Below are 14,999 nucleotides of genomic sequence, written 5' to 3' on the forward strand. Positions count from 1 at the left end.
AGATGTAGATCTGATCAGCTGAAGCTCAGAGAATCAATATTATTCCCTGAGTCAGTCAAACAAATGTAGTCAAACTGTGTCTTAGATGTCCAGGGGGCAGAGCGAGGGAGAAACAGAGTGCCCTTGATACTCTCTCAATAGTTTCCAATCACACCGATACTCTTGTGTGCCACTTAAAATTAAACTCTGAAATATTCACTCCCTCCGGCAACAAGGCGCTGCAGATGGCGATGCCTTTATGCACTGACAGAATCTGGATTTTTAATAAATTTCTCTATGAAATATATATGGCAGAACTAACTTTAAAATGACTTTCCAGAAAATGGTTTACAATCAAATAAATAAAAAAAGAGGAAAAAAAATGAAACCGGCTCATCCCTGTGGTACCTACTTCAGATGGCTCCCCTGTAATTCTTAGGAGTGTGTAATGGGATTGGTCAGGGGAAACACCGTCAGGCTCTTCTGAGAGTAACTGTGAATTTAGGCTAGGGGCACGGGGGATTGCCAGTGCCAAGGACAATGATTAATTTACCACTTCATTAGACTAGTGTTCAAGTATTCATGGTGAAAAACAGGCACATGGGGTTTGGAGGAAGATTAGAGAGCTAGCTAACTGAACATCAGAGGGAGAAGGACCAAGTTCTCAAAAAACAAACAAAAAAAGGAATTTAAATTATTCAGAGAGAAGACTTTTCTGCTCTACCTGTAATTCTGTAATTTCCTTCCTCCTGCATCAAGCCCCTGTGTGACATTTCTATTTATAGAGGCTTTTATGGTTGCCATGACAACGAATTAGCCCAAGTTTCTTTTAGATGATGGATACTGCCAATGGGTGAAACTTACCTATGAGGATGTTCTTACTGCAAACCTTCCTGCTTGCACAAACAACGCTCATTACAGCTCAAAATCCTTATTGTGACTTTCAATTTATATAAACTCAAGAAATAATGTTAAGGCTGGAGTACTCTACACAACTTTTTGCTTGACTTTTGCCATGATTTGCAGTCCCAATAGACCAGCTTCACAGAATATCACTTGTAGCAGACTCTGATTTTTTAGTTTATTGAAATCAAATATGCTTGCCGACATGTACTTATACTATGAAAGGCTCAATGCACAGATCTGATTTTCTGATTATATCTTATTGTTGTCTCACCTATTTAAATTCACTTAAAGGTGCTGTAGGGAACTTTTGTAAAAAAAAATATTTTTTACATATTTATTAAACCTGTCATTATGTCCTGACAGTAGAATATGAGACAGATGATCTGTGAAAAAATCAAGCTCCTCTGGCTCCTCCCAGTGGTCCTATTGCCATTTGCAGAAACTCCATCGCTCCCGGTAAAAAACAACCAATCAGAGCTGCGGTCCGTAACTTTGTTTGTGTTAAAAATGTAGAAAAATGTATATAATAGGCGAGTACATCATGAATCCATTTTCCAAACCGTGTTTTTGGCTTGTCCTGAATCACTAGGGTGCACCTATAATAAGTGTTTATATTCGGACTATTTTAGATTGCTTTGGGGGTACCGCGGCGGAGTAACCCAGTACCTTTGTGATTCTTCATAGACATAAACCGAGAGAAGTAGTTCCGGCTACGATGTTCTTCGGCAAGATGCAAGCAGTTCTGTTTATTAACCGCTAGAGCGTCAAAAGTTCCCTACCGCAGCTTTAAGACCAGGCTTGTGTCCAGTATTCGTGTTTATATTAATTCCTGCCCGAACTAGAATGATTCCATTGGTAATGGCTTTTAGGGACCTGGTTAACCCTTGGGTTTGAAACTTTGTAGAATTTATATAAAGTCAAAGAATCTAATGGTTCTCTGACTTTAAATGCACATCAGATGTGATGCCAATTATACAATGATCTCTTGCTAGCATGGACAATTTAACGCTGTTGTTTACTTTGAATTATATGTTTGTTTCATCCCTTCAGTCAAATTTTATTCTGTTATAAATAGTTTAAATAAAGTAGTAAAATTAAATTTATTTGAATGAATCTTATTTCAAAAACAGCGATATTAACCCCTGGTGACCAGTGAATAATCAGTGAAGCCATTTTGTTTATAAAATTCACAGAGGTCAGTGTCTCAAAGCAAGTTTCTGTGCTCCTGATTGTTTCTGTGTGTGCACAATCTCTTGCATGAGGAATAATGTACATTCAGCCAGTTTTTATAACAGAATAAACCCCAACAAGGGGATCACCCTAAAGTGGTTCAGAATGGTTTCCTGAAGAGGTTTATTTTGCAATAACAACCGGCTAAACGTACATTCTCCCATTTATTACATAGCTAGTTCCGGCATAAATAAATAATTGGACACAAAACAATGATTGGAGTTAAAATAATTTATTAGCTCACTAAAAACAAAACTTGCGGGGTAAAAATGGTTCCTAGCAAGTGTCTTTTATTCAAGATGATTGATCAACCATTAAATAAACTTAAAATTAGGCCATGTTTGTAAATTAATCCACGGTCAAATTAAGTGACAAGGCATTGATCTTCTTCTTTGGAGGCAGTGTTTAACCACACTATTACGTCATAAAGTGGCACATTCCACAACCTGTCGTTTTGGCATACTGGCTTCAATTTAAGCCGTTTTCAGACTAACGAGAAAGTTTTGAGTTCTGAAACTTACAGAATGTTTTTTTTATAGTACAATGACCTCTTCTCTGTCAAAAGATCAACAAAATTTAGATTTCTCAGTTCATGACCCCTTTAAGGAATACGTTTGTATGAAGCAAGAGAGCGAGTTTGTAATGTGATGCCAGAAAGATGAAAGAAGTGCCATCTTAAGATGAGCAATATGTTTGTTTGTTTTTTCAGCATTGCTATTGACCTGACTGTTATCAGGGAATAAGACACCTCAGAATAGTCAGTAGTAACAATCAGAATGAAATATTCCAGAGAGTCGGGTAATAAATCTGTATAAAGTCTCTGCCTAGAAAAAAAAAAAAAAAAGACAATACATAATACAACATACATTAAACATTTTTTTTTTTTAATTTGAGGGTATATGCGTCACCCTCATATATGAATGTTTTAATGTATTGTAGGTCAGATGTCCAGATATTGGATATGCATCTTTTTTTAAATAACATGGATCTTGTGCAGTTTTTTTGTTTGGGTTGCTCATATTTGCGCAGATCTGAATTTTTTGTGCTATTTTAACAGCAGGCTTTGATATTTTGAGCCGATTTAGAACATATACTCCTTTTATATGTCATGCGTCCCCTAAGTTTATGTTTGAAACAACATGAAAATCTGTAGTATGTAATCCTCAGCCATTTAGTATATGATGCCCAGTTTTCTTCTGTGCCCATTTACAAAATCTGCTACGATTTAAAAAATTGTGTAGTGTATTCCAGCCTTTAGCTCAAAAATATTATCTAGGAAGGCCCTCTAGAGTCTAGAATAACCATAAGAAAGCAGCTCTGCTTTTCTCTTGCACTAAAAGAAATCACCATGACAAGATCAGCCGCTCAGACACGGAACCCCCACAGAGAGAGTCAGTCTCTCTGAGCACTTCTTCAATACCGACCCACTGAGCCCAGAAAAGTGAGAAAGAAATAGCCGCCGAGAGAAGCTGCAAAGTTTAAGACTGTATTGTGTGAAACACCCCAAAAACTCGGCCTTGCTAGATTACGAGGGAAGGCCATTTTGTGCCTCTGACCATGCAGAGTCTGGGTGGTACTGCCCAGTCTCCATGAACAAGAGGTGGGGAAGTTCATAGCAGAAACGGAAGACAAACGAATGTTAAATCAAGGATAGGGATGGAAGAAGTTGTTTTTTTATTAACAACAATGCATATGTGCCTCACTTTGATGATTAGTGAAAGCTTGTATAACCCTGTTTGGATGAGATGCTTGCCTTTGTATTTGCAAAAAGCTGAGACAGAGATGTAAAAAGCTAATTTCACCTGGCTTTTAATGGGTTTCAAGTGTTTTGGATTGAGAGCTGAGAAATTATTTTTTTGGTTTAGTATTTTCTCCTCTGAGTGGAAGCTGAGAATAAACTAAAACAGAAATGCTACAGTGACACCTTCTGGTGTCTCAGGTTATTTTTAAAAATGTCCTGTTTTAATGTGAAAACGTCCATCTTGCTTTAAATATCCAGACACACAAGCCTCACCTCTGTGACAGGAACGTTATCTTGGAGTTCTGTGCAGTGGGAGGCCATCAGTCCAATCACTCTCATCACCTTGCTCCTTCTAAAACACAAATTTGAATTAAATGCCTTTCACCCAGCTGTTTGTTTGATTAAAGCTGATCCATTTTGCTAAAAATCTAACATTTAAAGATAATGACATTTTATTCCATCTTTTAAGCTATGGAATCTTTCTTACGTTGAGGTCTACTTATTTTCATTTTTTTTACTCAAGTGTTTCTCTGTGTGTGTGTTTTTCAACTTTATCTTGAACCACTAGTCACTATTTGGTTTAGCAACCTCAAACAGTCTATATTTATTGACTGTATCAAATTACGGTTCACTTAAATTATTAGCGATACAGTAGCATTGAAACGTTTATATACATGTTGTTCTTTTTTCAAATAACCTTTCTATTCTCCTAAGATTTCTGCTGAAAATTCAGCTTTGCCATCATAAGAGTAAATTACTTTTTTAAAATCATTAAAGTAGAAAATAGTCATTTTAAACTATATCATTTTTTTTCTAGATTTTTGCATTAAATAAAGGCAGCCTTGATGAGCATAAGAAAACTTATTTTCATAAAAACTTTTTGAAAATCCAAAAAATCTTACTGACAAAAAAAGATTTTAACAGTATTGTATATAATCATACCATGATTGCAAACACACATCCTGTGGCACAATCTCTTGTGGCATTCTGCTTTATTTAACTATTTTTGCAATACTGTATAACCACACCACATCTAAAGGCGCGGTCACACTAGATTTTAAACGTGCGAAATTATTTCGGACGCAGCTGCGAATATGGGTGGGAGCAAGATAAAACGGTCTCTCCTCAATTATCACAACATGGATTAATATGTGCTTGTACTGTGTTTTTTGTGACGGCGTCGAAAGCGTCTTATTATATTGTACTCTCTGTATCTCTCTCTATAAATATATACACCCTAAGCAATACACATTATAAAACCTCCTCATTCAAATGTATCATCTGTTCTTCTTTCCTGTTGACACTACAAACCATGCAGCTTCTTTTTATTTTTTATAATCTTTTAAATATGTATTATATAAAATATGATGCTGCTCTACAGCTAAAGTTATAGCGCTTCCTTCATTTTTGAATTTCTGTACAGAGAGGTCACGCAGTGACGTACTGGTCCCACATCTTCGCGTGATGTGAATTCGCAGGTCAGAGTTCACCAAACGAACTTTGGAACGCAGCGAAATGCTAAATGTTTCGCATAAGCTTGCGTTTCCGCTCTGAACCATTCGCATTCATATGAATGGAAGGCAATGCAGAGAAAAGTGCAGTGTGACCGCCCCATAACTCTAAACAGAGCAGTGCTGAATGCTGGTTTTCAGTGTCATTTAAACTTTGAATAGTTTTGTCCATTGCTTGGTGACTGTAGTGTGGAGGCCGTGATCCTCTGAGGGGCCAGTGAGACACATGCCAATCATTCCTTCCACTCACAGTCAAAGGGACTGAGAGGAAAGAGATAAGGCACTGCATTTCTCTGAGAAGACACTTCCAAGACTGGTGCCAGCTGAGAATACTACATTAGTTATGATCCAGTGAAATTGTGAAGTAATGTTTTTTTTATTTTTAACTGGATAGCTAATGTAGTTGATCAATTAATTAAATTGTTCTTTGCACTGCATGAAAATTCTGCAGAATTATATCCTACAGAACTGTAACACTTACATATCCCAGTTTGGAGCATGTCGCATCTGTTGAACCAGCACAGGGAACTGTCAAAAAGAAAGAGACAAAATATGTTTAACATTTTGAGATGTTTCAATATATTTTCCTATTTCAATCAATCAGCCAGTGATATTTTATTATTTTTCTTAGTTTTTTTGTGTGTGTGTTATATATATATATATATATATATATATATATATATATATATATATATATATGAGACACCTGGTGGCCAGGGGAGAAATGCACTGGTGGCCAAGCTACTGTGGCAAAATAAAATAAACTCAAGTCAAATTATACTTCAATTCCAAAAGCTGAATTTGACTTATCTGGTTTAACATTTGGCTTAAAGTTTCACTATACATATAAGACCTTTATGTACCACTGAGACCCAAAACGTTCTGAATCTATTAAGTTCCTCTGATTACAGTTTCCATTTATGACAGCTAAGGAAGAGGTCAGAGTCGAGGACGGCAGCAGAGACCCATTCCTCAGCAGACACTCCATTGTTCAACGTCCCTCATTAGATGATCTACACATTCGACAGCTCTATACCATTGCAAAAGGAAGAAAACTGACAGGGCAAATGATGTCATCATTTAACTCACCCTCATGTACCAAACCCAGAAGACATTCATACTTCTTCAAAACATAAAAAATAATGGAAAGATTTATGTCTTCCCATTAAATGTTCATGCCACCAAAACTACCAAACGTTTATAAATACACTGTAAAAGTAATTCAAATGAATCAAGTTTAATTCTGAAGACACTTTATATGATAAACATTTCATTTAAAAGGGAGGGATGGAGTAGGAAACTCTCAGTTGTCATTAAAAACATTGTCATTTGTGTTTTGAAAATGAATGAATGAATGATTAGAATTACACGAGGTCGAGTAAACCAAGACAGAATTTTAATTTCCAGCTGAACCATTCCTTAAGGTATTGTATGCCTAATATCACAGAAAGGGAATGCATTGTAATGCTTCATTTTAAGGTATTTAAGACAACTAGAAGGTTAATGTTATGTATTTTATTATTACACGTTCTGTTCTCTGGAATACCTCGTTCTGTTCATTACACAAAAGAACACTTGAATGCTCCATTATAGCAAAAGATTCTAACTAAAATAGAACAGAAAAAAATTAAACAGTTAATACTGTATACATACAGTATTGTTCCAAGTGTTTGTATTGTTACTAGGCTGAATCTATTGATAATATAACTACAATTCAATTAATATCTGTATCTTGAGCCTTCATATTTATTACTCAGTAAGTAGTTGTGTACTAAGCAGCAGCATTAGTCAGCTGATCACTGTTACAAATGAGTTACACATGATACCTGGTCATCCTGTCATGGTCTTTGTGATAATGACCATGTGACTGTACATGATCACATGAATAGCTTGTGTTTCAGATGCATCTTACCAGCGGGGAGTGTATGAGGCGTGTGGCCGTCTCTCTGTGGTTACAGACAGTGCACAGGTAACAGAGCAGGTTGAGTTTAGTGCGTGCTGCTGTGGCATTGGCTGATCCGGCCCGGTCTACTGTCTCCAGAACACCACACACCTGTTGCAGGAGCTGAGACCAGTCCTCTGTGCTCAGACAGGACAATCGCTCCGCTAAGAGAGAGAGAGAAGACGAAGAGATAGAGCTTTCAGCAGTAGTTTTAGTGTAACGTCTATATTTTTTTAACCCAACCAAATGTAAAGCAAGCATAAACCACAATTTTATATTGTGGTTCATATCATATCATATTTAATACATCAGTCTTAAATGGCTCATATATAGCATGATATTAAAAATATGGAGCTCATATACGAGGTAATAAAATGAAATGAATCTTAAAAACAGTATAGCAAACTACAAATATCAGTTGTCACTCTGTACCCAATAATATATATCAGTAATGTGATATTTAAAAGAATGCAGATATTTAAAAGTTTGTTTTTTTTCTTTTTTTAGGCAAATCACAAAATGCAATGCAATAAAAAGATAATAGAGCAATTTACATTTTAACAAGATTTTTTCATTAATAAATTCAAACATTAATTAATTAATTAATGCATGCATACATAAATATGCACATATTGTACACTGTAGATAACCAAGTAACCCCAAGATATTTAATTCCCCTAATGGTTCATCTTGAAATATTACCAATAATACCAAGGTTATTCTTACATTTACCATATAAAATTCAGTAAAGAGTTCACAGCAAAAATGTGTGTAGCATAACTTAGAGGGGGACATTTTTAATATTATACTAAAAGGCTTTTTGGTACCTTAAAAAAAATTATAAACTATAAGACAACAGCAGACGTAGATGATTGTGTACAGCAAGTTATAAAGCAAAGTTTTGATCATGTTGATAATTCAGACACCTTAGAAATTTGCCTACAAAATAATTAGAGTAGGCTTTATAGCTTTGTGTGAGAAACAGACCTAAATTAACCTAAATTTAAGCATTAAATATTCATAACGTCAAAACTAGATCAGTAAAATTCATGATTTTTTTTTTTTTATAAAATCCTTTTAGGTGATCAAAAAAACCTAGATCTTCCAATTTACCTGAGTGTGCTGGTACACAAAGCGTTTTGGGGTCAAAACGAACTGGAGAAGCCTTTAAAATCTAAAACAGAGAGCAAACTAACATCAGTGCTGGTTAGAACACTGTCATATTTACACCAGAATAAGGACGTACAGTTTAGACAGCAAGTCCCTCAGACAGGGCATTGTGTTCAAATCCTCATTCAAAAAGGTAAAGTTCTCTTTACCTTCGGGTTATCCATGATGGGAGTCACTGTAAGGTCACTGTCTGTGAATAGAAGGGGTTTAATACAGGCGTTCATGTCACTCTGCTCCTCCACCATAACACTGGATTCCTACGGAGCACACAGACAACATTTAACACTGGTGTCATAATTCAGCAGAACCTGCACCACTGTGAGCAATCATTTCAGAGCAATTTTATCCAATCATGCTCCCCGGAGGGATACCTTCCAACAGAAATTAGCTCCAACCTGCTCCAGTTCATCTGCCTGCTCTACTTAGTTCATGTGCATTTATTTAGAGTCTAAACTAAGTTCTGAAGACCTGTGTTTCGATTGGCAGAGGCCCTACACAGTGTTCACTGCTCCCTATTTGCTAAGCAAGGGGTATCCATTGAAGTTCACTTCACCTGACAAAATGTGTTCATTCTGAACATCCTGAGAAGTTTAATCGCTTGGGTATGAATATGTTTGTGTATATAGTACATCCAAGTGCATTTACATACATATAGTTATTATTTATTTAAATTGACTTATTTAAAAGTGCTAAATTAAATATCTGTTGGGTTATATATCATAAAAATAAACAATTTTGCAATGTGATAACTGATAATATATATATAAGCAAATTACATTTATTTTCATAAACTAAGTGAATATTCTATTTCAGGGCTTCTCAACTCCGGCCCTAGAGGTCTACTTTCCTGCAGAGATTACCTGGAGATTGTGAACACTGTGTAGGGGCCCTGTAAGGGTTAATAATGAGGAAGTAGCAGATTGTAATGTTGAATATATCCAGTAGATGGTGCTGTGGTTTAACAAGAGAGCTTTGTAAACATTACCACTAGCAAGCCTGACATTAAAGGTGGAACAAGCATAAGGAATTAATTAATGGCCAACTGTGATGTTTTGTTGGTTCTCTTTGGGCTTTTTGGGCATGTTTGTAGTTTTGGAGTTTGTTAGGATTGAAATATGTATTTGGACACTTTCTGTTAGTGGAACATGTTGATGTGATAAAATACACCTGCGGTTACTATAAATTACAGTGAGACTATTGTCAATTTGTCTTAGAATAGTGAAGTTAGTTTTGAGCGGAGCTAGAATCATTGTTATGCAGATGCCACTATGTAATATGGAATGAAAATGATACCGTTTTACGTGAGGCTTAAGGGTCCAAACAGGTTTTTGGGATGACTGTATGGTTTTGTTTGTGAACTCACTTGAATTTCAGAGCCTTTGTCTTCTGTCTCTCGAGCTGTATTGCTTGTTCTGGGGGTTGGTCTGGAGCTGTTTAATCAGAGATACGAAAACTACTGAAATATGCTGGAACACCCTCATGACATATCACACTAAACATACATGTATGTGGACACCTATATAATTTAAAAACACATAGGTGTGTGTGTGTGTGTGTTTTTTTAAATTATGTCCTAAATTATGTTGAATCTTCACAAACATGTCCAAAGAACACAAGAAGCATCCATATCCACATATATTAAAGTGTTTTAGATGAGTGTGAAATCAAAGATATATAAATGAAGACACTGGAGAGTGAGTTGAGGTACCTGAGGAGGAAAATGGCCTCTCTGGTGTCAATGTCCAGCGCAGACTTTGGTCTAAACTCTATCACATTATCTTTGATAGGAAAACATCACAAAAGAAAAGGTCTGACAAAAATCTCAATATTAATATAATGTACTGCTATAAATGAAGAACGGGAACTATGTATGCCTAAAATCTAGAAAAAACAGATTAAGACCCAGTTCAGGCTATTTAATAGGTATGTAACACTTTTAACATCTGTAAAACAGGAAGGTTAAAGAATGTACTTTGTATTTATGTATTTTTTTTATTCAACTGTTCTGAATGAAGCCCATTTTTTGACAGATTAAGTTTCAACACGATGTACAGTACATGAGTGTTTCAGTTTATTCACAGTTACATAAGCTCACTCTTCTGCCATGTACTGTATCCCCCTCTGATTATATGTAACGGAGATATTAACCAGAACCAATCTAAGTCTTGAGTGTACGGATGTGTGTGTGATTTATTACTGAACGTATATATCATTTGTACAGCAATGCAAACTGAACATGAGCACAGGCTCACACATGTGTACGTGCTTGCCGACCACACATGCACAGAGCATAAGCATGAAATCCACAGGCCCTTTGAGCGCACACGGAGTGTAGCAGTGGGGCAGGACGTGCTGACTCTCATGTCTGCTGCATTACCTAATGTGAAGGACTTGCTGAGGTTTGGGCTGGCTGGGTCAGCAGGTGCTGTCTGTGCTTTCTTGGTTATCTGAGAGGACACAGGGGCCAAATGCAGGCTGAAAACACACACACACACACACACACACACACACACACACAATCAATTAGAGAAGACACTAGACACAACAACAGCATACAGGACATCTCGTTAAAAATGTATGGATCATATTTCCATCCAAAATTAAAAGAAACAAACATATTTATTTTGCATAAAGAAAATAATTGTGGCATTATTTTTTTTTTTAACAATTCAGTATAATATGATTCTCAATAATATGATGTGGGGGAACAATCATATAAGCCCAATTGCCCTTTAAGGGACCAGTGGATGGACCAGTGGATGGAGTTTATTTTTACAGAGCATCAACGGAGTTGTGCAAGTGTTTGTGTTTGTTCCCTGCATTTCGAAGATGCTTGTTTTACAAACAAGTCCCAGTTTGACGATGGATTTGCGTATCGTTTATTTCTTAAGGATGATGCAATCCCAACCAAAAAGGGTCACGATTGTGTGTTGGAACCGCAGGCGGTGAGTAAAACTGCTTAAAATATCTCTGCCTCCTTGTTAGTGCGTCCGCCTCCCATCGGAGACCCGGGTTCGAGCCCCGCTCGGAGCGAGTCGTTGCTGCTGCTGCTCTCGTTCAGTTTCAGCCTCGGGATCTGATTCTGGATCATAAATAAACGTCTGAATCTGACTGTTAGCCATGGTTTATTTTGGATGATGTTTTTTTCCTCAAGGTAATGTCACAGCCGTTAAATATGTTTTTCAACGGCTCTGGGTAATGTCACAGCTTCCAAACGCTCTCAGCGCAAAAGCCTACTGGCGCTCGTGATTCTTCAGCTCCGCCCACACGTCACGCCTCCAGTCGGTCGTGTTTTTCCGGGAAAAATCGGTACAGACTATCTTTCTCTTATGAATATAATAAAACTAAAGACTTTTAGGAGTTATGTAGGATGCAGTACTACTCTATAGGTACTCAAGATTAACAGGATATTGAGTGAAAACGAGCATTTCACCCCCCCTTTAATTTGTATGTTCGTTCTGTTTATTTGTTCATCAACATGCCCGCCAAGTCCCAGAATGCAACGTGGTGCCCAAGCCCTATAAGGCGCGGTCACTTTAAGAGACAATGAATGCATCCAATATAATACACATACGATTTTTTATCAACTTTAACTTAAAACATAACTGACAGTTTTTTTTTCGAACATACTATCCAAGACGGGTATTTTTTTATTTATTTGTCGGTACAAGAGCAAAAACAGACAAATTCGGTGTTCAAGTGTTTTGAGATGCCTCTCTCTTGCGTGAGCCTGAACACCAGAACTGAAGTTGGCTCATACACATTCTCTTCTGTTTGTTTAAACTGCGAGTTGTTTTTGTTCGTTGAGGTGCAGGAGGAGAGCTCGGTTCAGTGTTGCTGTCTGTGAGATGCGGCTCTCTCTCCGCGTGCGCACCGAGCACAGCGCGCGAGTAACCAGCTACTCAGTTCAGCTTTTCCACGTCTTGTGTTTGAATGCTTTAAAGTCTTTTGAATGGTTACATTTGCAAGTGGCAATGATTAATAACATTAATAAGACATGAAAATGATACGCTTTCGTGTCGACATGCAGCAGCGTTCTGTCAACTGTCCTGAGCGTCTTTTTAGACTGGCCTCAGCCAGACGGTTGAGATCGACAATTAAAGGTGGGATATTTTTTCCTATTGAAAAAGCGATCATAGCTCACTATCAGCAGTTATTTTAACTATGTTCGTAACATTTCTTACATATTATTGCTCGGTGTAAGAGATAAATAAAGATTAAAGGTAAACAGTACCAGTACGAGCGACTGCCTGTGTGAATTAGTCATACCGTCTCTATATTATTGTGAAGCTGGGGGTTGTAAATAGCGTAGTTCCTTTAAACGTAGAAAAATATGCTATAATAAGTTTTGAGATTCTAAGATACTTTAGTGTTAAATCACAGGACAGCGTTGACAACTGCGTTCCTCTGTGCACACGATCTTCTCAGCTAAGAGTTTTCATGCCAAAATGCAGCTGTGTGAACATGGTAGTTCGATATAATAATACACATCCGACCATATAAACGCTTGATCATCCAAACCATAAAACAAATACAACTGACAAAGTTTAGTGAAGACTCAAGGCTCACCACTCACGCAGCATCACTATGTGTTGAACCGGCGTTCACCTCCGTGTTTTGCTTTGATGCCACTGACTGGCAGAATCATGTGGCTATACACGCTTTTAAGGGGGAAGTATTAACAGGAAATAATCAAAATAACCGACATGGGAAAATTACATCGATTAGAGGTTCTAAATTTCGGTTTCGATTAATCCTTCAGCCCTACATATGGACATCCCGTTGATATAGTAACCACTGATGCTTAACCACTCCTAAACATTCATTTTCAGTGAAGCTACTTGCATTGTTGATACTGCAACAATGTGTATTTTTAAATTATTAAAAAATATATTTCAACAATTTTTTTTAAAACATAATAAATTATTATTATTTGTTTAAAAACAATTGTTTATATATATATATATATATATATATATATATATATATATATATATATATATATATATATATATATATATATATATATATATATATATATATATATATATATATAAATAAACAATTGTTTGATTTTTTTTTTTCTCCACCAACATTTACTTATAACAGAAACAAGAAAATGTAATGAAAAATGTAAGTCTTCTTCATTCTCTAGATATGCAGAATACTGGTCAAATAACAATGCTCTTTGTTTTGCCCCACTCACAGCAGCTGACACCAGCTCAGAACACAATCACAGCCCAATGTCAGTGCCACCCCACACTCACAGACTTCATCAGATCTGCTGGAGCTTATCAGTTTACTATATTCATCCATTACCAATCTGCAATGTCTTAAAACATCCACATACACAAATTAATCTCATCATTTCTTGACCTATATTTAAAAATGATCAATAACTTCTACCTCTTCATAGTTAACAGCAATAAAATTAACAACATATGTGCATAACTGTCCTGGAGTCATAAAACAAATGACACCAAAACAATGAAACGTGATCTGTTCCCAGTAGCAGAAGTGCAAAAAATTTTATAACCTGCATTTGTTGTGTTTTCTAGGGTGGGACAAAGCCTTATTGTGTAAGGCATTTTGCTGAACACACAGGCAGTGCATGAAGTGTGCCATAGGTCTGTTTGCCCACTCACTGCATCAGTACTAGACTGTGAGCTTCTGTGCACAAGATGATCTATAAAGACTTACTGTATACAAACACCAGACTCTTTAAGGGCTTTTGGCATGGGCCACACTGTAACTCTCAACAGAACAAGGTCAGGAGCACCAAAACTGATATTTAGAAATCTGTCAGATATACCTGGACATTGATGAGACACCGTCTTGCTCTTTTTCCAAAGTGAAGTATGTCTCTGAAAATGCTTCCCTCCAGAACGGGTGCGATAATAAAGTGTCCCAGCTTAACCTACAAATGACATTAATATAGGAGATCCACAGATGAAGCTACAGCGCTAATGTAATGTGACAGGTTCAATGGTGTGGAAGGAATAAATGCTTTCATTGCAGGTCACATCATTCATGGTCTCCGAGCAAAAGTCTGAGACTAGGAATTGCATAATTTATTTGAAATTAAAGAGCTGAAAAGATTATTTGGTGTCTATCATTGTTCTGTGTATCTCATGTTCATATAAGTAATAAGTAAAGAAATTATTATCATTCAGAAAGAGAAATAGCAGTCTCCTGACTAAAATCAAGAAAAATGATTGGATTAAAACTTAACTCTAAGAAGAGGGAGTAATATAAATGTTTTACCTTTTCATGGGGTCTTTCTGAAGTAAACCCATTACTAGGTTCTCAAACTCTGGACTGGGCTGTGAAAAAGCAGGTTCTTAAAAAGAAAAAAAAAGTATGTCATTAAATTTTTAATAAAAGGAACACTTAAAACATTATCTTGAAGTTGAGGTGTCAGACCTTTTTGTCTTAGGGGTGGAGGACCTTCATTTAAAATGACATCAACTAGACCAGTCATACTCTCAGAGACAAAGGGTGGTTTTCCTAGGAAACAAAA

General features: G+C 36.6%; 1 protein-coding gene across 3 annotated transcripts in view; it reads right to left on the bottom strand.

Moving 5' to 3' along the window:
* The window catches only part of ulk4 (unc-51 like kinase 4), a 220,656-nt gene that overhangs the window by 203,667 nt on the left and 1,990 nt on the right, over positions 1 to 14,999 (bottom strand). For all 3 annotated transcript variants that reach the window (XM_052618919.1, XM_052618920.1, XM_052618918.1), the window contains exons 7-17: positions 14,903 to 14,986; positions 14,744 to 14,819; positions 14,292 to 14,396; positions 10,857 to 10,954; positions 10,188 to 10,257; positions 9,843 to 9,909; positions 8,629 to 8,736; positions 8,423 to 8,483; positions 7,280 to 7,473; positions 5,849 to 5,895; positions 4,130 to 4,208 (exon numbers count right to left, since the gene is read on the bottom strand). In XM_052618919.1, the coding sequence (XP_052474879.1) occupies positions 4,130 to 4,208; positions 5,849 to 5,895; positions 7,280 to 7,473; positions 8,423 to 8,483; positions 8,629 to 8,736; positions 9,843 to 9,909; positions 10,188 to 10,257; positions 10,857 to 10,954; positions 14,292 to 14,396; positions 14,744 to 14,819; positions 14,903 to 14,986 (989 nt within the window). The remainder of the gene's footprint in view (positions 1 to 4,129; positions 4,209 to 5,848; positions 5,896 to 7,279; positions 7,474 to 8,422; positions 8,484 to 8,628; positions 8,737 to 9,842; positions 9,910 to 10,187; positions 10,258 to 10,856; positions 10,955 to 14,291; positions 14,397 to 14,743; positions 14,820 to 14,902; positions 14,987 to 14,999) is intronic.

This window comes from Carassius gibelio, chromosome A16 (assembly GCF_023724105.1).
Source record: "Carassius gibelio isolate Cgi1373 ecotype wild population from Czech Republic chromosome A16, carGib1.2-hapl.c, whole genome shotgun sequence".
NCBI lineage: Eukaryota > Metazoa > Chordata > Actinopteri > Cypriniformes > Cyprinidae > Carassius > Carassius gibelio.